The sequence below is a fragment of the Syngnathus typhle genome, linkage group LG14, assembly GCF_033458585.1.
Source record: "Syngnathus typhle isolate RoL2023-S1 ecotype Sweden linkage group LG14, RoL_Styp_1.0, whole genome shotgun sequence".
NCBI lineage: Eukaryota > Metazoa > Chordata > Actinopteri > Syngnathiformes > Syngnathidae > Syngnathus > Syngnathus typhle.
Window position 1 is genome coordinate 4666796 of NC_083751.1, and position 26514 is coordinate 4693309.

The window sequence follows — 26514 nt, forward strand, 5'->3', positions numbered from 1 at the left end:
TGACTCCACGATGTTGATGATCTTTTTGCAGCAAAGCACCCAACAAAGCTTCTTTTAATCCCAACCATATATCTGAAGGTCATTGTCAATTTTGAACCGCTTCTGTTTTGATTAGAAGAGCTCAGTGTGTCTCTTTGGACATATGCGTGTCGAGTCTGCCCGGGGGAGGGATGGGGGTTAGTGTAATTATAGCATGGAGATGTGGTGTCAATCCCTATGGAAGGCTTGTATGTTTTGTACACGGGCCTGAGCAGATGGTGAAAATAGCAGTAGCTTCTCAGCTTCAGGTCCTGTACCTCAAAAAAGAAAATAGATGTAGTATTAGAAGCTGGTGTGATTGTACAGAGTCCAGAATTGAAACGGAAGTCCCGATGAGTACGACAATAGCCCGTGGGCAAACAATCATTGTGCATTGGCAGCAAAATGTGCATGCCAAGTGAAAGATATCACATTCATTTAAATCCAATAAGCTTTGGATTGTCTTTTCACCCCTGGAGGAGAACCAGTCCCCTCGTGTTTATGTGACAAGCTTTAAAGAAAGACGCTCCACCCATATGATTCCCAAAGCATGTCAACATGGAACTGGGCATCTTACTGGTTAAAACTAAATAAATAAATAAATACAGATAATAAAACAAGGAATGTTTTACTTACTGAAATTGGAGAAAAATGATCTCCAAAAAGAAGAGGAAATAAATAAATAAATAAATAAATACAAAACTACAAGATGGCCCTATGAAATGTGTTTAATATATTAAATTAATTAATTCCTCCTTAACTCCTCACTTGCTCTCCTTCGGCCATGACTGATGACCTTCCTCCTGGTTTGCTGCCTCAGCTTGTCGAGGGGGGGGGGGACCGGAACACTCACTTGTGTTGACGGACGACATTGGCCCTGCTGGCTGTTTTTCTTCATGATGTGTGAGAGCCTTTTCATTTGGAGTCGCGCCGCCCACCGCTGCAGTTTTTTGTCAGGTCATTTCTTCTCATTCTGGTTTTCATGTCGCTCCACTTTTCATCTTTTTGTCGCTCTCGCACCTCTTTGCATATGTGCTTTCAAAATAAAGCATTATAAAATGAATGGCAAGTTTTCAAAAGATTCTCAAGAGATTCTTTTAAAGTTGTTTTCCAACCTCCTGCCATGACTAGGCTTTTTATTTCCCCGCACACCTGCTGCTTTCTTCCAGCCCTCCATGCCAACAATCAATTATTGAACATTTCATTGAAGTGCCACTCCATCCATCGGGCTAGCATCACCGCCATGCTGTCGTCCAGAGCAGACGTTAAACACAAAACGAATCGGCCTTAATGACAGCTGCGTCTCGAGCGTGAGACATGTGTCCTATGTGAGTCTCTGCTGACATTGGCGGGACGCCACCGGCGCTTTTGTTCCCGTTGACCCACTGACATGGCCCGAAAGGCCGACGGACATCTCTCGAGTGTCACAGAACCGGCGCTGACCCAAAAACATGCCGCTCATGTTATGTTAATGTTAGTAATATGAAGCTAACACTAAATATTGTGACATCATATCTAGTTAGCATCACACCTGTACTAACAATCTCGCCACCTCATACGGAACACAGTGTACAAGAATCGCCTTGGGCAATGAGCCGCATGAGACTACACCAAGTCTCAAGACAAAGCCATGGTTATTTTTTTTTGCTGACAACATCTTCATCCATCAGTTCACAGGAGGAAGTCGACTTCCCCCCCGCATGCCCACACATCTCCCTCAAGGCTTTCTTTCTTGCCGTTATCCTCTCTCCGCTTCACGACCCCGCTAATCCACTTCCATGCATCGCTGTTGTTACTCCTGCTTGGCCTGATCTCTGGTGACTCACTAACCTCCGTCCGGGCCAGTAGGCGTGGGACAAACCTACACACGCAAAACAACAACACGCAAACACCCAGCGGCACTCTGGCCATGCCAAGCAAAATTCCCGTCATTGTGAAGGAAAGGTGTCAAAAGGCTAATCACACCTCCAATTCATGTTCGGGTCATTCCACACTCATCATCTCATCGTGTAAAAATGAGTGTGACTTTTTTTTTTTTGTGATTGCTCACATGTCCCTTCTTTGCGTGCATGTTTTGTATGTGTCGGTGCCGTGACGAAGGCGCTCGCCCAAGAAAACGTCTGCCGTGTTTGTGAAGTGCATGTGCCAACTCTGAGCTGAACTCGCCTTGCCTACAGGCTAACGAACGGCGTGGCGGGCACATTACTCACGCACACACACTCATATGATTCAGTAGTGTGACTGTTCTATGTTTCAGCGTGCCGTCACAGTGGTCGCGCCTCCGCAGCCGAAGGCCAGATGGGCAACGGACGGCATGGGGCGGCTGGGATCAAGGACACACTCCTCAACTTGAAATTGTTTGTGTGCGTGCATGGAAAGCAGGTAAGCACACCCGGCTGCTCCACAAGCCCCGCCCCCTAATACACAACTCGTCAAGACTTCCTTTGCGGCCTGTTTTTAGCCAGCGTGTGTGTGATCGCAATGTTGGCTGCTATTTGATCGCCATTCAACACACTGACAGTTGATACTTCAATTCAAGTCCTCGAAACACACACACACGTTATATTATTAACTCAAGGTCATGTTTCATTTGTCATTCCAGTTACACCATCATTAAATAATAAGTCAAAAGATAATTAACCATGTTAATATTGCTGCCGTTGTGCGGAATCCTCGTACTTCCAACATCGTCTTCTTTTTTTAGGAGACCCCAAACAAAATATTTAAAACGATCACATAGTTTAGCCCAGTCAGCTAAATGCTAACAAATGACACCAAATACCACAGACCATCTAAGATATTGAACACAAATGGTGCAAAACTAAATACAGGCGACCATTTTGTCAAGTTGTCACTATCGAATCCATTTTGGTGTCGTACTGACTGAAACATTGTTACAAAACGCTATCTTGCGGCTTTCGGCATGCCCTGCCAAAAACACAATTCCACACTATTAAAAATTCAACAAAAACACACACATAATGTGTGTGTAGCCAAAGAGGCGGGCCACGCTTTCAGTCCAGGGCCGCCGTCTCCCTAATGTGCCCCTGCCAAAATCCCTCCTGAGCTGTCAAAAGGAAATTGCACGCAGGTACTATGCTGCCAAGTCATGGATGAATAATCATTGCGTGACGATATATAGTTTCCTGATCAAATGTTGTGTACAGTTTCTGTAGGTCGTCCTCCATAAGATATGAAGCATAAAAAAAAAAAACATTCCAGTCGTTTCCAACTGCAGCACACCATTTCCCCTTGATTGCAGCTCTCACATGAGGCACGGGTGAAAGTAATAAGGGCACTTTGAAATCGACAAACGACTTTTGAGTCCAGAGTTGACGCACAGCCTTTTTCAACCTTCGCAGTTATCGAGGCGCATTGCCTTCATGTTTTATGTATTTTGTATTTATCAACATGCGCCCGCTCAATAATTTACTGACGAATAGTGCCGGAGCATTATGCAGGCTGGGAAAACTCCTGGAAGGATGCTAGCATGTGGGAAGCACGCGTGCTTAGCCTGCTTAGCGTGTGCGGGGGCCGGAGCCAGGTCCTGGGGGGATTATTAATACTGTGCCTTACTGTAGGGAGCCTCCTGAGGAAAGAGCGGAGGACATTTGTGAAGGTCAGCACACAACAAAGTCGGGCCGCCATCTCTTTGGGTGCCAGAAAGAACAATTACGGCTACAACGTGACACAGTAGCGATAAAGGATGAGTAAATAGGGACAAAAGGGATGTTGATGCTCTTATGGGGACGGGATGAAACATGGCGCAGCTTCCATCTTCACCTGAATGTGACTTTCCTGCACCGCCTCAGGCGCCGATTTGTGAGGATGCCTGTAGAATAAGAGAGGTTTTTTTTTCTCAAGACGACCAGAACCAAAGTTAACAAAAGGTGCACGCAGAGATGCATTAGAAAATTTTGTCTAGAGGGTGAAGAAAGTTTATGATGGCCATAGTTGGGTGGGAATTGATTGTGTTTCCATTGTTTCCTGAGGGAATATTGAGTCCAAAGAGTTTGCACTGTTATTGATGGGAGTCTGCAGCCCATTGATTGTTTTTCCACTGCAAGATGCAGCAGCCCAAAACATAGCCGCAAAAAAAACAAAAAACGATTGAACGGTGCCCCTTTTCCAATTTTTTTTTTTTGTTCATGCAAAAGCCATTGTTTGCTTTTAACATGACCTCATTTCAATAAATCAAATTGAATCGTTATTGTTACGCGACCCTCGGTCACAAGATACTCTGAGATGATGTCACAAGACTCTTTCGAAGCTGAGCTGCTGCTACATGTGCGCTCGGTAAGTCGGTCCCTACTTGCTCTTTATTTATTTATTTAATGAGGGTAATTTTATGCACATTTTACAAGCTAGCTTAAATTAAAATGTAGTCACACGGGTCTTGTTCTTTTATTCATCTTTGCCATCTTCTAACATTGATATTGTATCGATTGCGTCATTGTGCTAACATTTGTTATTCACAAGAATAGTATGCTTGTCGGCAGGGATATATATAGTTTTTTATGAAGCAGTGTGTGTTGTAGACGTATATAATGAACTATTGTTCCATTTTTTTATTTTTTTTAGCTTTCACACAAGATGTTTTCCACCAAGTATGTCAGGTGAGTACAATCACATGGTTCTTTCTGTGTTGCATTGTAGATGACAAAGGTCCATTTTTGGAGTCAAGAAATAATTTTCTGAACTAATTAAGTCAAACTAGATCATTTCATGTGGCAAACTTGTTGATTGCTCACTTAAGGACTCAGTCATCCATGTTAACGCACTCACACACACATGCAGAGGTGCAAGTGCAGAGGTTCTCCACACAGGAGTCAACAGTGAGATTAATACTGAAAGCTTGTTTTCCCGTCTGCCTTGTAGGACTTGAATGCAGCACACACATTGAGAGAAATAGAGAGAGAGCGAGCGAGAGAGAGAGAGAAAGAGAGAGGAGGGGGCGAGAGAGCGACCAGATGAGCCTCACTGAACAGCAGCAGGGTCCTGTTTCAAAAACGCACGCACGCACACACTCCTACACACACATGCAAACCAGCATCGGTCCGAGCCACCGGGTGCTGCCCCTCACCGCTTCGCCCAGGCGCGAAGCCCGCCGGGAGACGACGAGCAGGAGAAGCCCCCCGCCGAGAGGAGAGAAAGCAAGAGGAAGCTTGGGGGCTTCTTTTGGAAAGCGCTAGAGGAGAGAGAGCGATCGAGAGAGCTGCTCCGAGAGAACAACATCACAGCATCGCAGCAGCTTGCAGATGTGCAAGGAGCGCCGCTCAAGTTCCCGTCCTGGGTGAGCCTCTTGCTCGTATTTGGCACACTTTTTACACACGCTCGCTCCAATTTTCGTATTATCATAAGACGAGTCTCAGTCACTTTGTTGCGCTTCCTCCATATCCCTCTTTTTTTTCCCCCTTTGCTTCTTGAAAATGTACGTGTGTCGGCGTTAGTGTGTGCGTTGTCAGCCAGCAGCTCTCAATCATACTTTGATGATGTGAAGGCGGTACAGTTTTTGGATCGATCCCTGCAGTGGCTGTGACATATCCGAGGCAGACTCTTCACGTCCCTTTCGAAAGCTTCGGGACACTTTATGCATTTAGCACCAAAGGGAATTATGATGCTGATTGCTTCCCCCCCCCCCCCCCTCCTCCAGAAAACAGCAACACTACAATATCTGTATTGTATTGATTGAGGGCATCTGTGCCGCCCCCCTTCCTATTTAATTAATGCCCCTGTCGATGTGGTGATGTGCTTCCGAAACTGACCGACGCTACGGACAGAGCAGTCATTAAGTATACTTGGAACTGTAGGAAACATAAAATGGGGTGCCCTTGAGCAAAGCCTCGGCTATCCCAGAAAGGGAAAGAAAGCGTTGGTGGTACAAGGATATCCGCAAAATAAAAATTACAAACCCTAAAATTCTTCAAAAAATGCTTATGAAACATCAATACATGTTCTTTATCGGGGATGGATGAAAATGTGTAAAGAAATTCCAGGAAAAATCCGAAAATACCCAAAAGTCATTTAATTGGCCTGGCACCTGGTCCAAGCACTTTCCAGGAGCGGCTAGTGCCCCCGCGGCACCCCCTCTAGCTCCGCCTCGTATTTCATCGGTGTTGTGTTCTACGAAGCCTCCTGACCGATATATTCCAAATCTGACTTGAACTGATGCTTCTGTTTTGGTCAGCGACGGAGTCCAAGCCAAGTTCTTATTAATTGAGCCACTGCCACCTCTCATTTTGATTGAAGGTGTCCCGGACAGCTTCGGCATGTCATTACCCGCCCCACTTTGTCGTGGCGTGACGTTACAGGTCGTTGAGCAGCTGTCAGGAGCCGCGAATGCCGCTTTGTAGCGTCAGCGGGGCAAAGTCGCGATTGGAATGAACGCAATCGGAGCGGCGGGGTGCACTGATGATGTCAGTAATAAAATGTCTGCTGACGGGTCAATTAGTGCTTCAGAGCGCATTGTGGAAAGGCGGGTGCCCCCCTCGTCCATTTCTTCACCCCGCTCTTCTCATTCTGATCCCCTCGGCTGCGCATAAAGCTGTCAGCGGCGCTCAAGAGCCACATTAAGTCCACTTAACGATATCGCTGCCAAGCTGCATTGTTTTCAGCTTTACGGCGGCAGTAAAACACACATGCGCCCGCCGTCCGAGAGACGAGGCCGCCGATGCTACTCCTGCTGAAATTAGAGCCTCGGAGTGACTTTCCCGTGGCCGCGTTGGAAAGGTTTGACAGTCAGCCGGATGGTCGCCGCTCCAAGGCCGTTAAACCGCTCGGATGGTGCCGGAACCTCCACGCAGTCACCTTCGTAATGAACCCCCATCCTGAGATATTTCTGCTCTTATGTTATTTACTTTAATGGACTTTCCTTCTTCAACCATGCACAGAGAATTTGAATACTTTATAATTTTATCACTTTAGATTAGATTTTCCAAAATTGCTACTTTACCCCTGGGCTTGGATGTGAGGCTAATGAAAAAATGGAAGCAATCAAGAGAGTGTTTAGTGCATTGGCTTTGCACCTCATTTATTTAATTTCTCCCGTGCTGAATGTCGCATAGTTCTGTCATCTGTGAGGAGTCCTCGTGTGTTTTCGCTATGTTGCAATGATGCAATTTACGCGTCGGCCTACATTATTCATAACGATCTTAGCCTACATGAAAAATGAATACACCACAGCTTATTCTTGACGAACCGACGCAGCGCTGAAACTTCCAGCCGAGCCCAAATTCGCACTTAATATTTTGAAGTGCATGGCCGTCAGGCTCAACTCGAGAGTGTCAAGTGTTGACGGACGGGATCGGCTTGATGGGCTCTGAAGCTGCAGGTCAGCTTGGGGGGCGTTCGGGTTAAGGAAAAAATCCTACTGGTTTCGCGTACTGCATATTTCATATTGCCCTTATGTAATGACTCCAATGGGAAGCGGACACATTTAGCTAGTCCTAATTAGGACTGAGCCATTTAGAAAAAGAATCAATATTGCATTTATTATTTAATACGGCAATTTTTTTTCGAGATCCTCTTCCCATGTTTTTTTTTTCGAACGAACAAACAAGCAATAAATTAATCTGTATTAATAAGCGACATTGAATTTATAATACGTACATACTATAAATGTCTTAGGTTACACTTACACTAAAATAATTTGAAGAGTCACATGCTGCTTCACCAAGTCCAAAGACAAATTGTAGACATACAAATAAATTTCGCGTGGCATCTTAGTCACGCAAACATTTCGGGATTTACAGTTTGTTTTGGCAATATTTTTTATACTAATGTAATAAACCGGGAAACAAAGATAGCTTGTCCTTTGCAAGGAAGGAGAAAAAATGCATGACGCAGAATGCAATTTACAAGGTCTTCTGACTAACGTTCCAACCACGGACCATAATTTTTATGCGTTCATACTGAATAGCTATTCAAGTAGAGCCTGGCATGCGGGAAAAGAGAGCCATAGCTGCCAATGTAGTTTTTTTTTTTTTTTTTTAGCACAAACAAAATGAGCACACTCACTCACAGGAGCTGCTGTCAACCCCAGCTCACGCCCAGACACTCACACTCAGACTTGTGATTGATGTCACCCGCCAGGTCCTCTTAAAACCAATGCTCCCGCTAGGTGAGTATAAAACAATAGGTGGTCTAGTTTTAGCGCTATTCCGGGTTGATGAACTTGCTGTTGTTGTTGCTGCTGTCTCCAGTTCATTTCACTTTATGTGCTTCCAAAGCTGCTGCCTGGCAGATTGAAACGCTGTGACTAAGCAGCCGTAAAACAATACATTGTGTAGCGCAGATGGGCCACGGTGACAGGAATACGCGGCTCCATCCTGCCCGCCTCGCCATCTGGATGGGACTATTCCCGACACTTGCCTTTCAACAGCCTGGCTCTGAGCCAGTGCCAATCACTACTTGAAAGTCGTCTTCCTCCATCCCATAATCGCAGCATTTGAGCCATGCTTAGCGAGTCAAATCTATGAATAAAACAAAATTAGATCAAAGTCCCATTCTCACTTTTGCCTTCTTAGCGGCAATTCATAAAACATGATTTTGGAGACGGCAGCTTCCTGCAATATGATGCCCACAGTAACCCAGCCCGAGAGTAAGCTAGCAACCGACGTTAGCAAGCTAACAGATAGCGGCTCCTGGAGCTAAAATAACTGCTCAAAGGCTTTTCAGTCCTTCCACTTGGTTTCCCGACCGCATTTGGAGCAGCTGAGCCTAGCAACCACGACATACTGTCCTGTCGACCCACTCGTATGTCCGCTAGGCCGACTCCAGTCTCGCCCATCTGTCACCGTGCGTAAGAGCGCTTTAATCAGCGCTCTTCAATTATGTAATTACAGCCCCAGATTAGACTCGTGTTGAAGAAACACCGCAAGGGCTTATCAGCTCATTTTGTCTTTGCTTGAAATATAATCACCCCAAATTTGATCCTATTGTGCGCAAAACAGAAGCTGATAATGGGGCTTTAATGTGGTTAGAGTTATGTGAAACTAAGTAGAGCACATGCCGAGTTTATGCGCTCGAGAATCACTTGCGATTTGCGTTTGTTTGTACGGCTAATTTCTTGACAGAGCGTTACCCACTCGCGGCAAGTCGACTGTATGTTCATGAGAATTTGCTGACCGTGGGGGATTTGAAATGTTAGTCCTTCTCCATGTTCAGCTTAATGATGCAGAGGTCAGGCGGCGGTCGCAAAGTCCTTGTTTTCATTACGGCCTTTTTGAAAGCTTACCTTAAAGGCTTACAAAGAACAGCTGTCAGCCGACCAAAAAGATGTCGCATTTGACTTCGTTAGGGAAATGTTAATTGGCGCTAGGCTGCTATTTTCTGCTGACCTTTTGGTTGTTTTTTACTTGCAATAACCCGGTTTTAGGAAAAATTCGATGGCTTCTAGCTTATGCGGATATATGCAGATTCCTATTCTCTGGTGTGCAAATGAGTTTTGTATATATCTGAAGTAATCTGATGACACACTAAAACTGTGCTCTTATGTGAAGAACGCGTTATATTTTTCCCGAGCTGTCGTCTCAAAGGGCCGTCAAATCCTTGAATCTCTCGCTCCCTTGTTTTCTTTGTGCATGGTTGAAACTAATATATCATCACTTGTGCGTGTGTGCCTAAGCGTGGCAGGCTGGTGTGATGAGATTGTGCCTAACGGACATCCAGACACACGCTCGCCTCTTCCTCCTTCATCTGGGTTGCCTGTCAAAAGTGTTTGAGAAGAAGTCTACTGGGATTCTTCTGTCAACTTTCTCTTCTGGCTTTGTTATTTCAGGCCGTGGTCTGCGCCGTTGTGGGCGTGAACACAGATGACTTGCTTTGCGGTCAATGAATACGGCTCCTTTCATTTCTTTTAAATTCACAATATGTGAAGGGGGGGGGGCAGTGTCCCCCCCTGGGCCCCCTCTAGCTCCGCCAGTGCTTGATTGTTTGTGCCAGATGTGTGACTTTCCAAGTGGACTGTCACAGCAAAAGGAGATGAAGTGAAAATTGAATGAGCAGGCTGCTGCATGACTGTAATCAAATGTTTGGAATTAATTGAAATGTTGTTGATGGAACTCATTCTCATTAGGCTGTACCTAATGAATTGTCTACTCTAGTTGTATACGTTTGCCCGTATAGCATCAAGTGTGGTCTTATAAATAGCAAGTACGTGCTTTGGTGGCGTGCCATCACGTAGCTGGCACATGACAGGTGTGCTCAGGATCTTGAGGAGTTGATGAGTGGATGAGTGGACGTGAAGACAACATTTTGAATTGATGACATGAGGCAAAAGCCCTTGCAGGCAGACGCTTCCAAAACCCGCTCAGCTCCTCTCACGTACGCTGTCATCACCCTTTCATTTCTTAGAAACTCATTGATCCCGTGACGGGTCCGCTGTCACTACCCACCCGCGGCCTCACGCTCACTTTTGTTTTTCCCCATTTTTAAATTTTTTATTTTGACTCCCTGACTCTGTCTGAAGTTGCAGCGCATCGTCTTAGAGGAACTCGTAAATAATTTGCGACGGCGAAGACTTTCTCGTTGGGCTTTTCTGACTCCGAGTTCCTGTTGTGTCAGAACAGATCTGTTTCACATGCTGGCGGCGGCCCAATTACTCGACTCCCCTCGGTTTTACCTCCAGGGAGGCTCTTTGCATCGCCGCCATCTTGTCGTTTGCTTCTAAGTGGCGCGGTCACACAGATTGGTCATCCCGTGAACTGGCATTTCCGACTTTAGTTTGGGCTAAATTTCTCCCTCTGGACCTCCTTGATGCACCTTCCTGCCTTCCTGCTTCTATTTTTTTTCCTCCTTGCTACCAAAACCTAATTCGAATTTGTTGAGTGTTTTTTTTTTCTGTCAATCTGCTTCCAGGCCTCCATTCTTCTTTCCTGTCACCAAAGCTGACAACTGCCATCATGTCCCAGCATTCACGTTTGCATTTTGATATATATTTTTTTTGGTCTCCACCTCCCTGTATAATGGGCTCCCTTATTAATCAGACAGCCATGACGCATCGCCACAGTTCTTAAAGATGACAGGTTGCAACTGTCAGCCACTCGAGCGTGCACGCATGGCTGCCGTTTTGCTCGGCTCAAAGCGCCCCGCAACCCATTTTGTCGGTTCTCCTCCCCGCGTGTTTCCGTCAGGGTACGTAATCCCTCATCACCTTCTCCAAAGTATTTCACATATCGGCTTCTCGCTGTCACAAAGAAGCGACATCTCTCCTCGCTGCACTTTTGTTGTTCCCATTTCTTTGGCCACGGCGCTCCGCTTTACTTAACGTGTTTAAAGGTCAACGCCTGCACTCATCGCTATCGTTCCGATCCCGAGCTCTGTGTTGCATGAGCCAATCTCTCCGAAGACGTGACACAGATACAGTCTGGTAGCGTTGAAAACAAGCCGCTTTTCCAGACAAACATCCTCTCATTACTCAAGCGGACAAAACGCCTAGATTACGATTGCGCCGCGAGTGACGTGAGGCTTGAAGATGAAGCAGCTGTGATCTTTTCTCCTGTCGGTAATACGGCCTTTGATTGTCGTTCTGTAATCAACAAACTAACATTCCTGTATTTCAAAACTGCAATATTATAGCACCTTATGTGCAAGAAAGCAACAAGTTTTAATGAGAACCCCCATCAAAACATTTTACGTTGGCTTGACCACACCACACTACACTCCAACCATTTCCTACCAACGACATAAATAACGATTTTCAACCGGTAGCCATTGACGAGAATCTCGCCTAGCTTCTCTATGATTTTTTACTGATCATGTCATGAGTCGGCATTATTCATGGTGCAATTCATCTTTGTATATCTGTAAATAAATTATTTTTATTCCCCTATCAGCTAAAAAAAAAACTGGTTCAGGCCAACATTCATAAACCTCTTCAAAGGCTGCCATGACTAATTAGTTCTTTTAATTTTAAAAGCAGACACTTTTTATGGTTTCTGTATATAAACTTCTATATAAATGGCAGCCAGTAATAGTTGACTTGGATGTACCTCAGCACAAAATAAGCCAATTTCATTACCTGTCCCTTTGCCCTGCTTCATAATAAGTTGTACGTATTCTAGCCGAAATTGCCAGTCATCTCCAATTCTGCGCTTCGGATCTCAGCGGCAACGAGATTAAAAGTGAGCAAAGCGTGATTGGAAGCCGAGCCGGGCGGCGTTGGCAGCTCCCGTCGGCGCAGGATTAGTGGGCGCGTCGCTCAAGTAGTCCAGTCAAAATATGGACAGCAGACCACGAAAAACGGACAAAAACGGACGGCTCGGCACATTTCATCCAGCTGCGCTAATCCTGCCATTCACGCTGGCGGTCTTTATGTAAATCGGGATAATTATCGGCTGGGGACACTTGTGGATATTGGTTTTCCACCTCAAGGCAAGCGTCCCAGGAGCTCGAATGTGCAAAGTCTTGTCAGTATTTCGAAGACTTTCAATGCGTAGCCATTTCCTGTAACAACCAAAAATAGTAACTCAGGATAGTGATTAATGCTAACGAATCTTATTAGCACTATGCTAACATATGACCTATTGGTAAGGACTTCACACAATCCTGAACAGTAATTTTAGTTCTGCTCGAGATGTCCTGGCCACCAATTTAGCTTACAAAGGTCATGATGATCTAGCACGGATGATATGTAGACCATTAAAATAATTTTGAAGTTGCGAACAGTCATCCTGAATCCGCACTTTTGTCCAGATCCTCACCTCGTATGACATTTCAAGGGCATCTTCGTTGGCGAGCGAGCACTTTGCAGAGTCGGCCTTTAGCGGATGAGAATGAAAAGGTTAAAGGGCGCCGTGTTACGGCTGATGGGAGCCCGCATCAAATTTCAGTATCTGCTCATACGGAGGGGCGACGACTATCATGTCCGCCTCCACGCTGTGACATTCGAGCTTAAGTGTAAGCATTATGTCGGCGGCGAGCTGACGGGTAAAGATATTCTCTGCGCCGGCTGTAACACAACTCCCGGGATCGCTTTTTGTCCGACTGCCAGTCTGTCTCGCACCCTTCCAAATGCCTTCTCCTATACCTCACCTTGCACCTCCTGATGCATCTTCACAGATATCATCCCCTCCACCATCTCACTCCTTCAGCACTGGATGCTGTCCAGGACCCTCAAAGTCTTAATATTAAATGAGGCTGAATAATGGCTTTGCTGGTAGTAATTGACGGAGTGCTGTTTTTTTGGCATCATTCTGTCTGTCAGTCAGTTTGATACGACAGTGGCTGTCAGCCAATCGTCTTCAGGCACACGGCTGGTAGACACCATGTGAAATAGTCTTTCTGCTGGCCTCGTTGAACAGACGCTCCCCTCACACCTGGGACCTTCAGCGATTCCATCAGTGCCGCTTTATTACACACGCGCAACTTTCCCCACCCCGCCGCCGCCGTCGAGCCATGAATTATGGATGGATGCCACTCGGGCAGCACCGCGAGCGGCCGACACCACAGGATTACTTTCAATTTGCGCACCGCTACCCACACTCCCTCGCCGAAGTTGTCGGGGCCGCTTCCTCGCGGGACCTCCGGGGGTCTTATTTAGATTAGCGCCTGAAACTCGACGCTAGGCAATTTTGTAAAAAGGTTGGGGAAGGAATCGCCAAGGAAGTCAGTGTGAAGTGAGGCCAGCGCACAGTCTTTTTTTTTCTTTTTTATAAACAATGCTCAAGTAGTGATACCATTCATGCTGTTTGACAAGAAGCCCTTGTCGAATCCTATGTTAGCTTCTCACGCTAGCCTCTAACAAACTGCTGGACTGTGCCTGTGTTTGAACATTGGTGGTTGATTTTGTCTTATATTTTGAAAATTAAAAATGGCAACCCCTTTCACACTGCACTTAGCAAAGCGCACAGGATGTGACCAATCAATTTGACATCCAGCTAATTATTTTTAGATGATGGGAACAAATTGCAGGCCGTACTGTGATTCTTTTCGAACTAATAGAAAGTTGCCCTGTCTTGCACCATTGTTGTCCCTTGATAACTACAGTCTAATTGGCAGCCAGAAGGAAGTAGAAAGGGACAGACATCCTGTTAATAAAGCCGACTAGAAAGGACAGCGAGCGCCTGCAGGCTTCAAGAAGGCTTAGAGCGCTCTCGGGCTTATGACGCTCAACCTTGAGTGTGCGTAAAGGACAAGAAGAGTGACGAGGCCGGATGATGTTTTGTTGTGTGCCCAAGACCGTTTTCAGTCCTGTAAATCAAGTGCATGCTATGTCTGTGTCGTTAAGTGGCATCTGTTTTCTGTGCTTTCATTTGTAGAGAAAATATTACCTATGATTAACGAATGGACTTTTAATTACTATTAGACAGCTCATTGGAATCTTTCACGTCTCACGGGGGAGACTCCCAAAACAATTAAGTCCGCCGACCGTGTAATAGTTCTCAGTTGATGGGGCGGAATGGTTTATTAGCTAATGGAAGTCAGTGTGTTGCAACACTTGCAGAGTGCAAAGGGTCGCTCGCGTATGTTCAAAGCGGGCCAAGTTGTGTCAGAGTGCGTTACGCTGACGCTCGGCGCTTTCCTCGGAGAAGCGCCGTCGAGCTTTACGTCTCGTCGTTGCTTCGGCTCCGTCGTGGTAACTGGCAGTGACTTTGCTGGGAGCGATGAGGTTCTACGGGAACGTTTCCAGTAGATGTCGACTGTAATGTCTGCTAATAGAAAACAGTGATGCTTCAAAACACTCACATCAAGACAACTTTCTTTTTTTTAAATATATATATTAACTTTGGAGTATTAGCGACTCGCTTTGCATAATCTATCAAAAGAAGGTCGTTTTAGTTCAAGTGCATTCTGAAGGGAATAATAGAACACGCTCAGACATTTGCCGATCAATCCCTCGCTGGGGTTTGGAATAATCTCATTTCAATTTGGGGGAGTTGCAAGAATAAATGTCATTTATCCAGAACTGCCGCACTGCATCGTAAGAAATTAAATAAAAAATGATAGCCGCATGCTAACTAACCAAAACATCAACATTGGCAATGCTAAATTTTAGTGTGATATATATGTTTATTGACTTTGAAAGCTCTATTTGTTTACGTGTTGTTGTTGCGCTATTATTTGTGTAGCCGAGGTCAACCTTCCCGGGTCACGCCGTACCACGTAACTTCCTCCATTATTGAACCGACGCTGGTCCGAGGCTTTAGCTCAACAAGCTCTGAAACAGTTGCCTCTAATTAAAGATTCATGCGTGCTTGTCAAAACACGTTGGTAGTCACCCCCATTGTGTCCTCTGGTTTCACTCTCACGTCTTGCTTATTGGACACTGGAGTAATTTTAAGGATCCATTATGATAATGAAGAAGCCACTTGGGACTTTTTTTAGAGTGCTGTTTCATATTAATTTGCATACAATGCTCCAATCAGTCGGGTTCTTAATATGAAAACCGAGTCGTCTTTCTGGCACCCAAGTGGTTGGTTGAACTTCATCCTGGTTTTTAATGCTCCTTGTTACGATGCGTGACTGCACAGATTTACTCACTAATGAGCAGGAGTTTGTTTTTTTAGGATGTGGTTAACCAGGGGTACCGAGTCGAGTTGATGGCTGATGTATTATACGCCATAGTTGGTAGCAGTAGACCTTTGGTGTTTATTTATTTATTTATATTTATTTATATTCATTTATATTCATTTATATTCATTTATATTCATCCATCCATCCATCCATCTTCTTCCGCTTATCCGGGGTCGGGTCGCGGGGGCAGCAGCTTCAGGAGGGACTCCCAGACTTCCCTCTCCCCAGCCACGTCATCTAGCTCATCCCGGGGGATCCCAAGGCGTTCCCAGGCCAGCTGAGAGACATAGTCTCTCCAGCGCGTCCTGGGTCGTCCCCGGGGTCTCCTACCGGTGGGACATGCCCGGAACACCTCCCCAGGGAGGCGTCCAGGAGGCATCCTGATGATATGCCCGAGCCACCTCATCTGGCTCCTCTCTACGTGGAGGAGCAGCGGCTCTACTCCGAGTCTCTCCCGGATGACCGAACTTCTCACCCTATCTCTAAGGGAGAGCCCGGACATCCTGCGGAGAAAACTCATTTCGGCCGCTTGTATCCGGGATCTCGTTCTTTCAGTCACGACCCATAGCTCGTGACCATAGGTGAGGGTAGGAGCGTAAATCGACCGGTAAATTGAGAGCTTTGCCTTTTGGCTCAGCTCTCTCTTTACCACGACGGACCGGTACAAAGTCCGCATTACTGCCGACGCTGCACCGATCCGCCTGTCGATCTCGCGCTCCATCCTCCCCTCACTCGTGAACAAGACCCCAAGATACTTAAACTCCTCCACTTGGGGCAGGATCTCATCCCCGATCCGGAGAGGGCATTCCACCCTTTTCCGATCGAGGACCATGGACTCGGATTTGGAGGTGCTGACCCTCATCCCGACCGCTTCACACTCGGCTGCGAACCGCTCCAGTGAGAGCTGGAGATCACGGCCTGAAGAAGCCAACAGCACCACGTCGTCTGCAAAAAGCAGAGACGCGATGCTGAGGTCCCCAAACCGGACACCCTCAACGCCTCGGCTGCGCCTAGAAATTCTGTCCATAAAAACTATGAACAGAATCGGTGACAAAGGGCAGCCTTGGCGGAGTCCAACCCTCACTGAGAACGAATCCGACTTACTGCCGGAAATGCGGACCAAACTCTGGCATCGATGATACAGGGACCGAACCGCCCTTATCAGTTGGCTCGGTACCCCGTACTCCCGAAGCACCCCCCAGAGAACCTCCCGAGGGACACGGTCGAACGCCTTCTCCAAGTCCACAAAACACATGTGGACTGGTTGGGCGAACTCCCATGCACCCTCGAGGATCCTGCTGAGGGTGAAGAGCTGGTCCACTGTTCCACGGCCAGGACGAAAGCCACACTGTTCCTCCTGAATCCGAGGTTCGACCTCCCGACGGACCCTCCTCTCCAGCACCCCTGAATAGACCTTCCCAGGGAGGCTGAGGAGTGTAATTCCCCTGTAATTGGAACACACCCTCCGGTCCCCCTTCTTAAAGAGGGGAACCACCACCCCAGTCTGCCAATCCAGAGGCACTGTCCCCGATGTCCACGCGATGCTGTAGAGACGTGTCAGCCATGACAGCCCCACAACATCCAGAGCCCTTAAGAAATCCGGGCGGATCTCATCCACCCCCGGGGCCTTGCCACCGAGGAGTTTTTTAACTACCTCAGTGACTTCAACCCCAGAGATTGGAGAGTCCGCCTCAGAGTCCCCATGCCCTGCCTCCACAATGGAAGGCGTGTCGGTGGAATTGAGGAGGTCTTCGAAGTATTCTCCCCACCGACACACGACGTCCCTAGTCGAGGTCAGCAGCACGCCATCTCCACTGTAAACAGTGTTGACGTTGCACTGCTTCCCCCTCCTGAGACGCCGGATGGTGGACCAGAATTTCCTCGAAGCCGTCCGGAAGTCATTCTCCATGGCCTCGCCAAACTCCTCCCATGCCCGGGTTTTTGCCTCAGCAACCGCCGAAGCCGCGTTCCGCTTGGCCATCCGGTACCTGTCAGCTGCCTCGGGAGTCCCGCAGGCCAAAACGGCCCGATAGGACTCCTTCTTCAGCTTGACGGCATCCCTTACCGCCGGTGTCCACCAGCGGGTTCGGGGATTGCCGCCACGACAGGCACCAATGACCTTACGGCCGCAGCTCCGGTCGGCCGCCTCAACAATGGAGGCGCGGAACAAGGTCCACTCGGACTCAATGTCCCCCGCCTCCCCCGGGACCTGGGAAAAGTTCTGCCGGAGGTGGGAGTTGAAGCTCTTCCTGACAGGGGATTCCGCCAGACGTTCCCAGCAGACCCTCACAGAACGTTTGGGTCTGCCAGGTCGGACCGGCATCTTCCCCCACCATCGGAGCCAACCCACCACCAGGTGGTGATCAGTTGACAGCTCCGCCCCTCTCTTCGCCCGAGTGTCCAAAACATGCGGCCGCAAATCCGATGACACGACTACAAAGTCGATCATCGAACTGCGGCCTAGGGTGTCCTGGTGCCAAGTGCACACATGGACACCCTTATGTTTGAACATGGTGTTCATTATAGAAAATCCGTGTCGAGCACAGAATTCCAATAATAGAACACCGCTCGGGTTCAGATCGGGGGGGCCGTTCCTCCCAATCACGCCCTTCCAGGTCTCACTGTCATTGCCCACGTGAGCATTGAAGTCACCCAGTAGAACGATGGAGTCCCCAGAAGGAGCGCTCTCCAGCACCTCCTCCAGGGACTCCAAAAAGGGTGGGTACTCTGAACTGCCGTTTGGTGCATAGACACAAACAACAGTCAGGACCCGTCCCCCCACCCGAAGGCGGAGGGAGGCTACCCTCTCGTTCACCGGGGTGAACCCCAATGTGCAGGCGCCCAGCCGGGGGGCAATAAGTATACCCACACCTGCTCGACGCCTCTCACTGTGGGCAACTCCAGAGTGGAAGAGAGTCCAGCCCCTCTCGAGAGGGCTTGAACCGGAACCCAAACTGTGCGTGGAGGCAAGTCCGACTATATCTAGTCGGAACTTTTCTGCCTCGCACACCAGCTCGGGCTCCTTTCCAGCCAGAGAGGTGACATTCCATGTCCCAAGAGCCAGCTTCTGCAGCCGGGGATCAGACCGCCAAGGTCCCTGCCTTTGGCCGCCGCCCAGCTCGCACTGCACCCGACCCCTTTGGCCCCTCCCACAGGTGGTGAGCCCATGGGAAGGGGGACCCACATTTCCTTTTCGGGCTTTGCCCGGCCGGGCCCCATGGGCGCAGGCCCGGCCACCAGACGCTCGCCTTCGAGCCCCGCCTCCAGGCCTGGCTCCAGAGGGGGGCCCCGGTGACCCGCGTCCGGGCGAGGGAAATCTGTTTCCATATCTCTTCTTCATCATAAGGGGCTTTTTGAGCCGTGCTTTGTCTGGCCCCTCACCTAGGACCCGTTTGCCATGGGTGACCCTACCAGGAGCATGAAGCCCCAGACAACATGGCTCCTAGGATCATAGGGGCACGCAAACCCCTCCACCACGATAAGGTGACGACTCATGGAGGGGCATTTATATTCATTTATATTTATTTATATTTATTTATATTTATTTATATTTATTTATTTTCAGACTGCCCACAGTCTCTTCTTGAATAACACACACTGTCTCACTTGTCCCCCAACTCAACGGTGACTTTAAGCAAAAGTGTGGCTAAGTTTCAGACAATGTCCCTCATCCATTTTCCATTCCCACCTGTCGAGCAGAAATGTGAGCCGTATTGTATTCTAATTCCAGCCAGTGTGTGGTAGTGTGCATGTGTATTGTGTGTGGGCTCATGTCAGTGCCTGCAGGGCCTTGCAGATTGATGGACACAGGCAACGACCACCCTCCATGTAAATGACTAACGTGTTCCTCTTAGGGATTCGTCAGCACATAAGACGCACACACTGTGCAGTTGTCGTGTAGTTGTGCGAGTGTAGCGACGAGTGGGCACGCGAGAACGCAGTGTGAGAGCAGCCATTTGAAGAGCCCCGAAGCAGGTTGCGCCTCGGCCTCTGAGCCATTATTTTTTTTTGCTCACCAACACCTACGCACACTCCCGAGCAAGCTTCCTGCTCATTTGTCTGCCTCGTCGTGTACCTGCGGCAGCGTTCCTTTCCTGACACTCTGATCAGACCTTCTCCGCACTCTCTCGCCCAATATCACATGCATATCTGAGTTATTTTACTCTCCCGATTGAACCTGGAAGGAAAATTTCCCACACCACATTAAGTGTACATGCATAACCGAATGTAGCTTTCCTCTCTCATATTATGGAATTTTTAAAATACTTTAAAAGTACTCCAGCCTGAAATATACATATGAATTATTAACTATAATGTTGGTGCAGTTAAACCCTTGTGGATACTGGAGCACATGTTGAGATGCAAATAAATGATGCCCACTCCCCTTTGCAGATACACTGCCCACTCTATTGTCTAAATGTGTCTGTCTGTTGCTGTTCAACTTGTACTTGAAAGGCAGGAAGTCCTCCCCCTCCCTCTCAGGCTCTCTTCATTTCTCACTGCAGTGTTTGAATGATGCGGTTCAAAAAAACTGCCCACTTTGTCATCTGGCTGCAGCTCCATTGGGAATACTGTATGTCATTAAAAAAAGCCTCGACAGTTTTGCCCTTTAATGTTTTGATGGGGAAGGTAAAGCGCCAAATCACCTACAAGTCAACTTCGATGCTAATGATGCTGCTGCTCATTTGAAAACGGTACGACGGTCAAAAGGACACACTGGACACTTTGATGAAGTCTTTTTGACTGTAATAGTTACGGTTTAATTACACCTTCCGATGACATCCCAATTATCCATTTTTTTTTTTTTATTAGTACCTTAAATATGCAAGGAGCCGCGGGGAAGCTTCATAATCTAATAAAAAAGGTTAGATTGAACTTGCAAACTACACACAGCCGAGATTCAAATTCACGACCTCTAACCACTAGAGCTGCCCTGAGCTTGTTAAAATGTAACAATTCGATTCAGTTTTGTCAAATCGAAATAAAGTTATTATTATAACACCTCAAAGCATTATTTTCTCGTTGTTGTTAATACCTTTGTTTTGATTCAGCTCATGTGTCGGTGCAGGTGTCCCTAATATTGTAGTCTGTGAAGGTATGTAGAGCTTGGGTGGGTATTCAGTTAATTCACATAATACTCCTCAAAGTGTGTGAAAAATCCACCGCCATTTGTCTGTCGCCCGCGTTTTTACGTGCGCGCTAACGCAGGTAAATAGCCCTAAAAGCAGTGACGACGCGAGCTCTTAAAGTAAACTCCCTGCCTCCGCGCCTTTAAGCTGTTTGCCAAGCACGACTGTGAAATGAGAGAGCAGGAATATATAGAAAAGGAGACAAATCTGGGAAGAACAAATGAACAGCAGGTGGACTGGCAGGTGGTTGGCGACCAAGGCGTTCAGGTGGAGACGACACACAGATGCAGGCGGGCTCTGTGTGTGTGTGCAATGTTGTATTTTGAGAGCGAATGGACGTGAAAGCTGAACAGAGATGGATGAAGAGTGAGGTTTCGAGTGTAATGTTGTGCCACTCAAACGCGTGTGATCCCATATTGAATTTTTTTCAAATTTGCCAAATCAAGTGTAACTGCACATCCACTCCAGTAGGTGGCAGTGGTGGTGTCATTGATACAAATTATAGGGTTGGGGTGGGGGCAGAATAATTTCTTCTTCCCGGGGTGCGTTTCAAAAAATATTTTAGAAGCAGTGCTGGTGATTTGCCAGAACAGATGGCTGCCACATGTGGTTATTTGGAGAACTCCGTTTCAAGTAACTGAACTAATTGTCATCGCAAGGCGGTTTAATGTTCAGTCACATGTGTGACAGCATCTGTTGTCTGACGACATTTTACGCACCATTCTCCCCTCTGTCGTTTGAGGAATATCTCCTTGTCCAATTTCTGATTACGGCCTCAACAGTGGAGCACGTATGAACCCGTTACCATGACAACATCAGTCATAGCTGTCGATCTCTATATGCAAAGTGAACTTTGTGTGCTCATTATTATTCCGAGATATGAAAAGAGTATTTCAAATGTCAACACGCGGGGGTTCGTTTTCAAACATGCGCGTGCAGACAGTCGGGATCGTGTGCAGGTAGCTTCTGCGTCACACACTTTGACGTCCTACTTGTCCGACCCCATGACCCCAACTCAATTTATTAACGAGCAATGATTACCAGATATGCTCTTGAAAGACATTTCGTGTAGTATAGGAAAGGGGTGGGTGCGGCATTGTGGGTATCATCAAAGTTCATCAGATTATTAGGAATAGGTGCATGTCAGACTCTTATTACACGGCCAAGATTTTACACCCAAAAAACAAATGTCAGCCGGCTGCTAGCGTCAAAGCAAAGGTTAGATGAAGTAGATCTAGTAATCCCCTGAGGGTGGAAATATTGGAGAAAAATGTCACAGGTAATTATTCTGATGATTTTCACAGTCTCTGACTCAAAATTAAAAATGTAATTTTGGGGAGAAAAAAATGCTGGAGGAACTCGTGGGTTTATTTTTTCCGACTAGCCGCATAAACAAAACAGTGTCAGGTCCAGTTACTCTTTGGTTCCATTATTCTGTCACCAGCAATTGAGTGAGCGCTGATGTAACGTAATGTGTCAACATCGCTCTCTTCTGCTGGGACCGAGCCTCGGGCACCTTCTGACCAGCTCGTGTGGGAATGTGACTAATAAATCATGGCGGTACCTTTGACATGTTTCACATTTGCAAGATGGATTTTAGTTAAAGAGAATATGAAAGAAAATCGAGTTGGAGTGTGATAGCTTTCCTGAAAAAAAACATTTTTACCATTTTTGTGTCCCCCATGCTCCGCCCCCTCCATCAGACATTCATATAATTTCATTCCAGGCTGAATAGTAATCATCTTTGAGTCAAGATGAATTGTAAATTACCGCCTGACGTTGAAGGAGTTATTAAGTCGTCCGAAACGGGAGCAGGTGATCATTTTAAACGCTCGTACAAGCCGCTTTCCTTTTTTGCTGCATCGTATCAAACTCATCTGCTCATTAAAAGCATTTGTCTCTATTTTTTGTCCTTGGAGATTTCAACACACTATTCAAAGCGTGTCTGGTGATATTTCGGGAGGGTTGAGCATATAAAAGGATGTGCAAACATCAACCGCAGCCCGATGGATATAAAAGGAAGAGTTTAGTATTGTACGCGTCTCAGTTGGGTTGTGTTGTGTGTGATGTATATCCAGACTGGCACGCTTTGATCACTGGCCTTTTGGCCTTTAGCTATTTGCAAGGCGTAAACTGCCGGCTTCACACCTGCTGTGATAGGTCAGTTTGCGAAGTAGCGTAGCGGTTGATGTTGATTTGATCGCTATGTGTAATCAGAAGATCAGATTTATACAAATTGTTGAAGCTAACCTGGATAGAATGTTTGGACTAAGCTTGCTAAAGTTTGATTTTAGCAGAGCCACAGACTTAGTTAGTTAGCCAGTTGAGCCCGATAAGCTAACAGTTAGCCCAGCTTCTTAGTTCTCTTCGACGACAATGCTTTTTCTTTGTAATATCCGGTCATGTTAAGTAACCTAGTTCCCTCCATCTTGTCTTCTCAGGTGTTTGGCCCAGTGATTGTAGCTCAGAGGAGCAGGAGGAGGAAGAAGGGGTGCCATGGGGGTCATCCTCAGACAGGGTGTGAGTTGGCTCCTGCCGTTCTTCATCCTACTGGTGATGCGCCATGTATGCCCTGCCCGGGGACAAGCATGTCCTCAACGCTGCGAGTGCGTGGCCAAACTCAAGACTGTCTCCTGCCACGGTAAGCGACTGTCTGCCCTGCCGGATGGTATCCCGGTGGACACCAAGATCCTGGACCTGAGTGCAAATAAGCTGCGTTGGGTGGAGCGAGGCGACCTGCTGTCCTTTCCCAACGTGGAGAAGCTGGATCTCAGTGAGAATATGATCAGCGTCCTGGAACCGAATGCCTTTTCGAGTCTCCAGAGCCTACAGTCGCTTTCTCTGAAGGGGAACCAACTGAAACTGATCCCCATAGGGGCTTTCTCCCACCTTTCAAATCTCACCTCTCTGGACCTAAGTGGGAATAAACTTGTGATTCTTTTGGATTTTACTTTCCAAGATCTAAAGAATCTGAGGAACCTGGAAGTTGGAGACAATGATCTGGTCTATATCTCCAACAAGGCCTTTTTGGGTCTGGTGACACTGAGAGAGTTGACCATCGAGAGGTGCAACTTGACTTCTGTTTCCAGTCAGTCTTTGTCGTACCTTCACAACTTGGTCACCTTGCGGCTTCGCTACCTCGGCATCTCCACCTTAGAGGACCAGAACTTCCGTAAGCTGGGAAACCTGAGGGGCCTGGAGATTGATCACTGGCCCTTTTTAGAGTACATCACCCCCCATAGCCTCCAGGGTCTAAACTTGTCATGGCTGTCCATCACTCACACCAACATCACCTCCGTGCCCACATCGGCCCTACGAAGTCTCTCCCACCTCACCACCCTCAATTTATCCTTCAACCCTATTTCGGTTCTGGAGTCCTGGTCGCTGCGAGACCTGCTCCGGTTGAAGGAGCTGCATCTGGTCAACACCAGGATGATAAGAGTTCAGCCGTACGCCCTGGGTGGTCTCCGACAAATCCGCCTGCTGAACCTCTCCGCTAACAACTTGGTGACTTTGGAGGAAGGAGCCTTCCAGTCGGTCAACACTCTGGAGACCCTACGGTTGGACGGCAACCCTCTGGCCTGCGACTGCCGCTTGCTTTGGATCCTTCAGCGCAGGAAGACACTGAATTTTGACAACGCCTCCCCGGTGTGTATGACGCCCTTGGAGGTGCAGGGCCGGGCTTTGGGCGCTTTCTCCGACTCTGCTCTCTTTGAGCATTTCACCTGCCAGAAGCCCAAAATCCGAAACAGGAAATTGCAGCAAATCTCCGCTCGCGAGGGGCAGGTGGTGTCCTTCGTTTGCAGGGCGGAGGGCGAGCCCACGCCGGTGATCTTCTGGATATCTCCGCAGCGGCGTCGAATCACTACAAAGAGCAGCGGCCGCTTGACGGTGTTAAAGGAAGGCACCTTGGAAATAAGGTACGCCCAGGTGATGGACACCGGAACCTACATCTGCATTGCGAGCAACGCTGGAGGGAACGACACGTACTTTGCAACACTCACAGTCAGCGGGCTGCCGCTCGATGCCGCCCTCATGGCTAATCGTACCTACTACGCCGGGGATCTTAACGACACGAACCTGAACGACACCAAAGTTTTCCTCAAGTTCACTCTAGACCTGAAGACCATCCTGATCTCTACAGCAATGGGCTGCATCATGTTCCTGGGGGTTGTCCTCTTCTGCTTCATCCTGCTCTTTGTGTGGAGTCGCGGGAGAGGACAGCACAAAAATAATTTCTCCGTTGAATACTCTTTCCGAAAGGTGGACGGGCCAGCCACCAGCGGAGGGCCGGGCGGTGCCCGCAAGTTCAACATGAAGATGATTTGATCTTTCTGGAGAGCATTTACTTTTTTTTTTTTTTTATTGCTACTGTGCTCATCCCCGACAGCAATTTTGGACACCTGGAAGATGGCTGCCTTGCTTGAGATAAATTAAGATGTGAATGTTGAGAGGACACAAGTCCCCCACACACACACGCACACACTACACGAACACACACACACACACACACCGATTGCACTTAATTGTATAGTGTTCTTTTGCCTAATGCTGTTTTTAAATGTCAAGGACATTAATCACTTGCTGTTTGTGCTTTTAAACATTTAACACATTGCCGTGACATTTTGGGAGAAAAACAGACTTGAGTCATACGAAACTATGAAGAAACTGTAAGTGTGTATAACTAAGTGTGCTTTGACAAGGCGTGAACTGACTCCCTTTTAACGGGTTTCCATATAGTCTGTGCATTTTAAACAGCCAAATAAAATAGAACAAGATAAGAGGGTGTGCACACTTGTGCAACCACATTATCTCAGTTTATTTTTGCTTCGATATGTCAGTTATTCTTTATTAAATCCATTAGGTTGTAATGGTATCATTTGTAAATAAAAAAAAAAGGCATTTGAACCTCATAAAATCTGTTTAGGATATCAAATTCCTTTTTTTTTTTCCCAAACGTTTTTCTTTTTGGGATGTTATCAGTTGCCAAGTTAATAGACAAATCTGAAATATATCATCCCTAAAACATTGAACTCATTATTTCTTATCGCAGAATCAATATTTGTATGCAAACACGAAGATCAAGAATCCAGTGTTTGATCAACATAAATTTAATTTAAATGGGATCATTAATGTACACACTTGATGTGAAGGGACTTAACCTGAAGGCATATATATCTCTCTATCTCTGGAGCTTTCCATTAACTTCAAACCACATTATGTTGCTCTGCTGCCCTCTGCTGGTTTAGATTGTACTAGTTTGGTACAATTTCCATATTACAAATGATTGCATTTTCTTCAGTCTTTTGTTGAAATCATGATGTAAATATTTGAAACAATTGTCATTGGAAATTGTACTGCTGTTTTGTATGGTGGTGTTTTTTATATTTATTGAAAAAAAAACGAGTGTTCATAAAGCATGCGATATGATGTCTTGTTAACTGAACCATTTTTATTGCAGTTATTATTATTTTTTTAATTTACTACACCTGCAACACTGTGATGATTTGTTTTCGTTTTTAAAATAGTCTTGGTCCAGTTTTAATAAGTCCAACTGTACAAAAAACGTCATTTTAGATTGATTCACCCAATGAGGAGATTGGGCCTTTAATTGTTTATTTGTTGGGGAAAAAACTGTATAAAATAAATGACACTTTGTGAGCAGACCAGACAAAAAAAATCACGTTTGTGTCTTTTTTCCAATTAAGGAGGACACATCAACTTGTCTTCACTGTCAGAATCTTTTGACTGTCACAAAAAAATAAAATAGGGGACCGAAAGTAAACCTGTTTGGCTGGATTTACAGTATGCGGCCTTGTTGGCCCTGTTTTTTTTTTCCTAACCACCAGCCTGC

At 46.8% G+C, this 26514-nt stretch overlaps 1 protein-coding gene across 1 annotated transcript; it reads left to right on the forward strand.

Moving 5' to 3' along the window:
• The first annotated feature begins 4908 nt into the window (after positions 1-4908).
• lingo3a (leucine rich repeat and Ig domain containing 3a) lies at positions 4909-26324 on the forward strand. Its single transcript, XM_061297616.1, has 2 exons — positions 4909-5311; positions 23102-26324. Exon 2 carries the CDS (start codon positions 23157-23159, stop codon positions 24987-24989), a length of 1833 nt encoding a protein of 610 aa, XP_061153600.1. The 5' UTR covers positions 4909-5311; positions 23102-23156; the 3' UTR covers positions 24990-26324.
• Positions 26325-26514: the final 190 nt, after the last annotated feature.